Source organism: Mirounga angustirostris, unplaced genomic scaffold (assembly GCF_029215605.1).
Source record: "Mirounga angustirostris isolate CCGP_5_RB_7025 unplaced genomic scaffold, mMirAng1.0.hap1 SCAF_14, whole genome shotgun sequence".
In the NCBI taxonomy this organism is placed as follows: domain Eukaryota; kingdom Metazoa; phylum Chordata; class Mammalia; order Carnivora; family Phocidae; genus Mirounga; species Mirounga angustirostris.
Window position 1 is genome coordinate 77,056,795 of NW_026991722.1, and position 8,239 is coordinate 77,065,033.

At 56.5% G+C, this 8,239-nt stretch overlaps 1 protein-coding gene across 1 annotated transcript; it reads left to right on the plus strand.

Moving 5' to 3' along the window:
• Positions 1-1,620: 1,620 nt before the first annotated feature.
• Positions 1,621-7,630, plus strand: CFAP73 (cilia and flagella associated protein 73). Its single transcript, XM_045887598.3, has 7 exons — positions 1,621-1,676; positions 3,106-3,211; positions 4,002-4,106; positions 4,425-4,625; positions 5,089-5,310; positions 5,579-5,737; positions 7,501-7,630. Exons 1-7 carry the CDS (start codon positions 1,621-1,623, stop codon positions 7,579-7,581), a joined length of 930 nt encoding a protein of 309 aa, XP_045743554.1. The 3' UTR covers positions 7,582-7,630.
• Positions 7,631-8,239: the final 609 nt, after the last annotated feature.

The following is an 8,239-nucleotide window of genomic DNA, read 5'->3' on the forward strand; positions in this document are numbered from 1 at the left end:
CCATTTCCAATATTCTGGAAAAGGCACACCTATTGGGACAGAGAACAGGTCAGTGGTTGCCAGGGGCTGGGGTGGGGACAGGGTTGATTATGAAGGAGCATGGGGACTTCTGGGGGTGATGGAAACATTCTGTATCTTGGCTGTGGTGGTGGTTACAGGACTTTACACATTTACCAAAACCCACAGAACCGTATGTGAGAAAAAAAATGAAGTTTACATTATGTGAATTATACCTCAATATTTTTAAAAGGCAAAAGATTTATACGATCTGAAGAGAAACCAGAGTATATACCTCAATATTTTTAAATCAAGAAAAAATTAGGCCGTGTATCTTATAACTCTTCACATCAATTTATGTAGAAGGATATATGTGCAATTCAATGTAACATGCTCAAAGAGAAAATATATATTATTTTAGCTCCTTTCTAAAAATACGCTCAAGGGCGCCTGGGTGGCTCAGTTGGTTGAGCAACTGCCTTCGGCTCAGGTCATGATCCTGGAGTCCCGGGATCAAGTCCCGCATCGGGCTCCCTGCTCGGCAGGGAGTCTGCTTCTCCCTCTGACCCTCCCCCCTCTCATGTGCTCTCTCTCTCTCTCAAATAAATAAAATTTTAAAAAAAATCTTAAAAAAAAAATACGCTCAAACAAAATGCTTAGGAGTTGTTTTTAAGAATGTAGGCATTATAAGTATAGTTTTTTTTTTCTAATAGTGTTATTCTACAATAAGAAAATGCCTTTCTTTACATGAAAAAATTATTTAAAACAGAAAACTAAAACGATAGAAAGCAAAGATGATGAGATGTTAGCATGTGTTATTTCTGGGTGGAGGACCCAGGGGTATTACTCTGGGCACTTTTCCCTAATACCATCCCCTGGAGTGCTGTTTTAAGAATTAAATTGATATTATATAGAGAGCGCTTAGCTCTCTGTGCCTGAGCAACAGTAATTGCCCAAAGTATGTCAGCTCCCCCCCTCCCCTATCCTCCAAATCTAGATCATGGGACCCTTCCAAGCTGCTCTCCACTCGGTGGTGCTGATCGCCCTAACCAGGCTGGGAGGTTCCATGAGACTTGGCCAGGGTAGCAAAAGGATTGACCCTCAAAGAGCTGCAACATAGTAGGCCCTCAGCACCTTGCCAGGGAGTGAATGACCCTGCAAACAGTGGGTGCCCAATAATTATTCTTTTGAACGGACAACTGAGTATACAGCCACGAGAGAGGCGTCTCATCCCACCCAGCCAGGAAGAGGCTTGACCAGACACAGGGCACCAAAAGGGTAAATTTTTGGCTGAGGGACCCACCTCCTCCTCATTGCACCCCAGTTTAGATTGGGAGTAAAAGCCGTCTCTGGAACCGGCAAAGCCTGCTCCCCTCCCAGCTACCCCCGTCTTCTCCCTCCCAGGATGGATGCCCCGGGCCTTAGGCAGGCAACGGAATGTTGTGTGGTTGGTTGCCTGGGCAACCAAGGCCTGCTAGGTGGCTGGCTGCCTTCTTCCAGTACAGAGCACGCTGCTACGCTGCCCTCCACCCGCTGCCCTCCACCCGAAACCCCCAGGGCTTCCTGAGCTAGTGCAAGACTCCGACACTGTGGAAAGAGAGCCCCGGGGCAACTGCAGGGAGAATGGCCGTGCCCTGGGAGGAATATTTCCGACTGGCCTTGCAAGAGAAAATGCCCGAGTGAGTGCTTCAGAATGGCAGGGAGGGGAGAGAGGGGGGCAGAAGCGGGTGGGACGACCCATGCCTTCCCCTTGCCTGTGGCGCCTGGCTTCCTTGGGCAGTTCCTGGCGGCGTATTGCTGTCCCCACTTCACAAAGGAGGAAACTGAGGCTCAGAGGAAAATGGTCTCTGGGCTAGTTAGGGCAGAGCCAGTTAAGGCAGAGCTGGGTTAACAGCCCAGGCCTCTCATCTGTTCCTGATCCCCACTCCTGGCTGACGTCCAGCTGAGATTTAATCGTTTGGACTGAGGGGAGAAGGAATTCTGTGAACTCTTGCTCCCCTCTCCCTGCAAACGCTGCATTTTCAAGGAGGAGTGGAGGAAGCTTGTCGGGTACCTACTTTGTGTTCCGCAGTGACTGAGAGTCCCAAGCTCAGTGTCAGAGTCTGGACGAGTGCTGGGAATGCCCTGCTGAACAGAATGTTCAAGCAACCCTTCTGCTCTCTACACAGCCACCGTGTAGGGCTGTGTGCAATCCACCCCCCCCCCCTCAACACACACACCCCAGCAAGACTCCAGATCCCAGCCTCCTCCTGGAGCCCTCGCAGGGAGGTCTAGGGGAGGTCTAACAGCCTTCCGGCCACAGCTCGGCCACAGCAAGGAGCTGCTCTCCTCTGCTCCCCATTCAGCCTTCCACCAGCACCCTCCTTCCAGTTCACCTGGAGTTCACCTTTCTCTCCTTTCTCACCACCCCCACCCCCCCGTCACTGCATCAACTCTGCTCTTAAACTGCAGCGTGACCGCCCTCCTCACCTCTACCCTACAACCACCTGACCAGACCCACATTGTCTCTGTGTTATCCCAGAACCCGGTTCTTCACCATCTCCTGCAGCTGCCCTGCCTTTCCTATGGTCCTTGCCCCCCCCCCGCACCCCCCCAGGAGCCTCAAGAGCCTTCTACAATCCAAGGTTCTTCTCTTGGGGCCTTGGCATTCGCTGTTCCCTGCAGGTATCCACACGCTCACTCCCTCTTGCCCTTCTTGCCCTTCGGGTCTCTGCCTAGATGACCCCAGGGTCTGTCTCCTCGGAGAGACTTTTTCATCTCCCCATTGAAAGATTTCCTTTTGCCTGCTTCATTTTTCATCTGAGCACCTACCATGTCCTAGTATTATTTATTATTTGTTAGCTTTATTTTCTGTGTCCCCCACCCCCAGCAGAACGCCGGCTTCTGGAAGGTGGGGATTTTTGTCTGCCGTGCTCACACCTGCACCCCCCCCCCCCCAGTGCCTAGAAAGGTGCCTGGCACAGAGTAGTTGCTCAGTACAATTTGTTGAATGAATGAACAATTCAACAGCTAGTCTATGGCTAATGGGGGCATTTCAAGCACTGGTGGGGAGTTTGGGGGCCCTGACTCTTGCCTCCTTCATCCCCACCTCCCCCTTGGAGTCCCCAGGAAGATCCCAGAGCAAAACGAGGACACCCTCCCGCTGGTGCTGCGTCTCCTGGAGAAGAGGCAGGAGCTGGTGGATGCGGACCGGCGCCTGCAGGCCCAGAGGGAGGTGAGCTTGCACTATAGTTCCTGAGACTTTTGGGGATCCCGGGCAAAAAAAAAAAAAAAAAAAGACGGTGAGCAGGGGTTGGGAAGTAATGAAGCTGACCTATTAGCTACAGGGTCTGAGACGGGTCATTTCACCACTCTGAGCTTTGGTTTCCTCATCAATGATCAAATGAGATCAGTTGGGGCAAATAAATGCGCACTGAGCACCTACTATGTGCACGACACTGCATTGGGATCTAGACATCTCACCATAGTCCCCCTCCATGGGGCTCACAGTCTAAAGAAGGAGACAGACAAGTGTCCAGGTGGAGACTGCCATCAGGTGGGGAAGCACTGAGAAGGCTGTGGGAACCCCGAGGAAGCCCCTATCTCCACAAAGAGGTGGTCAAGGAGGGCTTCCTGAAGGAAGTCATGTCTGGGGATGGGGGAAGGGCAAGTCAGCTTATCCAGCAAAGGGGGTGGGGTGGGGTGAGGAGGGAGAAGAGGGCAGAGGGAAGGGCGCATACAAAGATTGGAAGGCAAGGACAAAACACAGGAGGACCAGTGTCTGGAAGACAGTGTTAAAGGAAGGCGGTGAGATGAGACCAGAAGGAAGGACAGGGACAGCGGCATGCAGGGGCTACAAGAGGGCACTGAGGCTTCATCACACATGGGAAGAGCCATGGGGGGATTTGAACAGGGGTGCAGCGACAAGATCAGGGACAACTGATGACCAAAGTATGATCCCGAAGGTGCTGGATAACTTGAACCCCTAAACACACACAAACAACCAACTCCTCACCTCTCCCCAGGCGTGCCAGACCATGATGGCAGCCCGGAAACAGCGCTGGGAACAGTTGGAACAGAAGGAGCGGGAGCTAAAGCGGTCTTTTGTGCGCTTTGACAAGTTCTTGCAGGTAGGTGCAGACGGCTGGGGGAGGGGAGGCAGGTCATTGGGTCACAAGGCCAGACTTGCATGTGAATTTTAAAGTGGGCTTTACTAATACAAGAGGGAGTAGTAGGAAATACGCACGCACTGCCTGATGCATTTGAGTTTTTTAAAAAGCATGGGGGAGAAGTGAGGGACCAAAATCAGACACTGGCTGAATCTGCCCACGGGCCACCTGTTTGCTACGTACCGCGCGGCGTGCCAGTGTTGGGGCGGGTGGAAGCGGGGAGCGCCGGCGGCTCCCAGGTCGTGAGGGCAGTCGCCTCCCGTCCATCCGCCCCCCCAGGACAGCGAGGCCCGGCGCGGCCGCGCGCTGCGGAGGGCGGCCGAAGAGCGGCTGCAGGCGAGCCGCCGGGAGGCCGAGGCGCTCCGGCTTCGGGCCCAGCGGGACGAGCTGCGGCGGGAGCGCGCGCGGCTGCAGCGCCGGCTGGAGCGCCTGGAGCCCTGCGCGCGCCTGCTGGGCCAAGTGCTGGAGCAGCTGCCCGAGGTGAGCGCCCCGCAGGAGGCTTGGGGGCTCAGGCGCCACCGTGCAGCGTTGGGTAGCCTCTGGGACGGCTTCGGGTGTGCACTACTGGAGCGCTGACTGTATGCCAGCAATCACCACTTACTGAGCGCTGACTGTATGCCAGGGACAAGCTTTGTTCTTGAATTCTCCCCAACGCCCGGTGACGGGAGTCCTGCTCTTGCCTACCCCATTTTATAAATGGGGAAACCGAGGCTCACGATGGTAACTTGCTCACAATGGTAACCTTCGGACTTCTGACTTCCCGGACCTCTCCGCCAGGCTGGGGGTGTATGCAGGCACTCAATAAATACCAGCTGAACGGAACCATCACAGGGAGTGAGGCTGGGCTAGGCTTCCTGCCGGCGTGGGGAGGGGAGGGAGTAGCCCTCCGAGGAGGCGCCCGAGGGCCGGGTGGCGAGAGGACCCCATCTTGACCCCACCCCAGTTCCAGGAGGTCCCCGAGCTGGTGGCGCGCTTCGACGGCCTGGCCGATATGCAGGCGGCGCTGCGGCTCGCGGAGCGCGGGCGGCGGGCGGAGCTGGAGGAGGCGCGCGCGCGGCTGCAGCGGCTGCGGGACGCCGGGCAGGACGAGCTGCTGGGGCAGGGCCGGCGGCGAGCGCAGCTGCTGGAGCGCCTGGAGGCTGCGAGGGAGCGCACGCTGCGCTGGGTACGGCCCGCCGGGCGGAGCTGGGCGCCCGGGCCCCCAGCCTCCCGTCGCCCTGAGAACAGAAGGGGCGATGCGTAGCCCAGAGGGGCAGCGGCGCTAACGGGCAGGGAAAGCGCTTTAGGGCACCGGGGGCCAGTCCTAGCAGAACCTGACCCCCGGTTCCTCTCCCGGAGGCGCCCGTGCGCCCCTGGCCGGAGGGAAGTGGGCGGGCCCCAGCCCTCCTCAGCAGGCTCCAGCGTGATCTGGAAGCGGGCGGGGTGTTCTTCAGGAATCCAAGTGGATTCAGATCCAGAACACCGCGGCTGAGAAGACCCTTCTCCTGGGCCGCACCAGAATGGCGGCGCTCAACCTGTTCCAGCTAGTACGCCAGCACAAGAGGCAGGCCCCTGCCCTGGCCGTCGAGGACACCGAAGGGCAGCTGCAGCAGGTGCGCCCCCTCGCCGTGTCCCCTCCAACCCCCAGAGCTTCAGGAAACCTCACCTACTCTGGGTTAAGCGTGACCCTCCGGGAGCCGAGCGCATGAAGCCAGCCCCCCAGATCTGGGCTCGATGGCCATCTGGGAACCCTGCCTGGGAGGCCTGGGCATCTGCTCCGTGGCCACAAGGAAGCCGTGCTCTCCTCTCTGGGTCTCCGCGCCCTCACCTGTGCGCAGGGCCCGGGGTGTGTACAGGGGACACCGCACGTTCACGACAAGAGTCTGTCCTTTGTCCCAGGGTCAAGCACAAACTGACAACATCGACAAGAAACCAGGTGGAGACCCACCTTTAATTAATCCCTGACCCTCTTGCTCCCTGCAGGGACAGGCCTCAGCTTCCCTAGGGAGGGAGAGGGTGGGGCTGGGTCCTTGTCTTTCTTCCCGCACAAGCGCATCACAAATGTCACTGTGGACCAAGTCATTCAGGTTTGCAAGGTTGAGGAAGGGGTGACATGGTTTACAACGGAGGGAGGGGGTTTCTGACTTCGAACACCTCTGTTGCTTCTAATGGGGACCCAAAGCACGGTCCCCTTTAGTGGAAGAAACACAAAAAAAGGCACGCTTGCCCCTGGCACTCCTGTCCTGCGCCCAACACCCTGGATCCCAACCAAACACTAAGAACTCGGACCCCGGGAGCCTACCTTTGTGCCACATGCTGAGTAGGATGGATCTGTGGACACCACTGTTCTCCCAAGTGTGGCCCAGCACCTTGAACTACACAAGACAACTCCAGGAGGGACAGAGGCTCAGTATGATGGAGTGGGCAAAAGCCTGTCCCTTTTCTTTTTTTTTTTTTTTAAAGATTTTATTTATTTGACAGAGAGAGACACAGCGAGAGAGGGAACACAAGCAGGGGGAGTGGGAGAGGGAGAAGCAGGCTTCCCACGGAGCAGGGAGCCTGATGCGGGGCTCGATCCCAGGACCCTGGGATCATGACCTGAGTCGAAGGCAGACGCTTAACGGCTGAGCCACCCAGGCGCCCCAAGCCTGTCCCTTTTCAACCGACCCTGATCCTACCAAGGAGAAAGACTCAGTGTGGGGCGAGTGGGCCTTTAACCCCTGCAGTGCTCCCTGGGCCTGGGCCTCACACCCCCTGTAGGCAACAGCAGTGGGCCAGAACGCAAGAGTGCGACTGGGTTTCATGTTTGTTGTAGGATTTTTCCACTGCCCCTCCACTTATGACAAGGGGTAACTTAATTCTATTTTTGTTAGAAATATAGTTTCCCTCTCAAACCTTTATTTCATGACAAATGTGAAGGGAGAGCCCAAGGGTAAGTTGGCCTCAAGTTCTGGCTCTTGGCAGTGGACCTGTGGGCATTCAGTTCATATCAATAAATAAGTTAATTAAAAGGAAATATGGGAGTGTTAACCCATGGAGATGAGAGCAGGTCAAACACCAATGAATACGGTTGATCCAATTAAAAAAGGGGGGGGAATGAATTAATGCAAGTGAAAATACTCATTTAATTATAATGCAGGTGATACCAGCTAGGAAACTGAGGGTGTCTGCTCACAGACTATTCGGGGGGCTTGGACTGAGGCCCGAAGGACCCAGAACAGTCTAGGGCAGGTTGGCTGGCCCCTGGGAACCACCATCATTGCTTTTAATAGGGGTGTTCACCCCCAACCCCTGCTCTGCAGCATCCTGGGTTGTGGGGATGGCGGAACTGGATACTCAGGGGCTGGGACGTGACTGGCTGTGCTGGGACCCACAGGTGAAGCTGTTCATCCTGGACCTCTCCGCCATGCTGGCCAATCTTCGTCAGGCCGAGCCCACACCTGCCTCCCAGCCCTGACCCAGGTGAGCGGGGGGCAGGGGCCCCCCCCGGAAAGGAGGTGCATATGTCCTGCGGGGTGTGTGCTGAGTGGTCCTCACCTGAGAGATGGGAGGGCTGTGCCTGCTCAGACTGCTGTGGCGAGTACAGGAGGGGCATACAGCAAGTACTAAATAAATGTGGGCCACGTGGGGGGGGGCACCAATCCCTCATCCACCACATGGCCTGGGACCAGGTCCTCCCTCTCAGGGCACTCAGGGCATTAAACAAGCCGATGTGTGTCAGGGGTTTGGAATGAAGCCTGATGCAAATGCTGGCAAATTCGGTAAGTAAAGCAAAATAGGACCAACAAGAGGGCCACACAGCAAGCACCCGCACGTGGGGCGCCTGCTCACAAGGCCTCCTCCACTGTGGAGTAGCACAGGTGATCCGTGGCCTGAGAATCCAACTGCTGGAGGCTGCCCTTGACCTTCCCAGGACCCCAAACTGGGGCTGGGGAGGACACGGCTTGCAGGGCAGAGGCCAGGACAGGTTCTCACCTCTGCGGGTGTGGTGGGGATGTGGTGGGGCCACGTGAACCCCTTCACTGCCAGAGGAGGAGCCGTTGAGCCCTCTGCCCCACACCCCACTTCCCACCTCCCACCTCCCTCCCCAGCCCCCACTCTCTGGACTCAGTGGG

Bases quoted from the DNA above. Each gene is read 5' to 3' on its own strand.
- CFAP73 (XM_045887598.3), top strand. From the start codon at position 1,621: ATGGCCGTGCCCTGGGAGGAATATTTCCGACTGGCCTTGCAAGAGAAA. The intron at 1,677-3,105 runs GTGAGTGCTTCA...TGGAGTCCCCAG, and splicing joins TTGCAAGAGAAAATGCCCGA to GAAGATCCCAGAGCAAAACG. The intron at 5,311-5,578 runs GTACGGCCCGCC...GGTGTTCTTCAG, and splicing joins GGGAGCGCACGCTGCGCTGG to GAATCCAAGTGGATTCAGAT.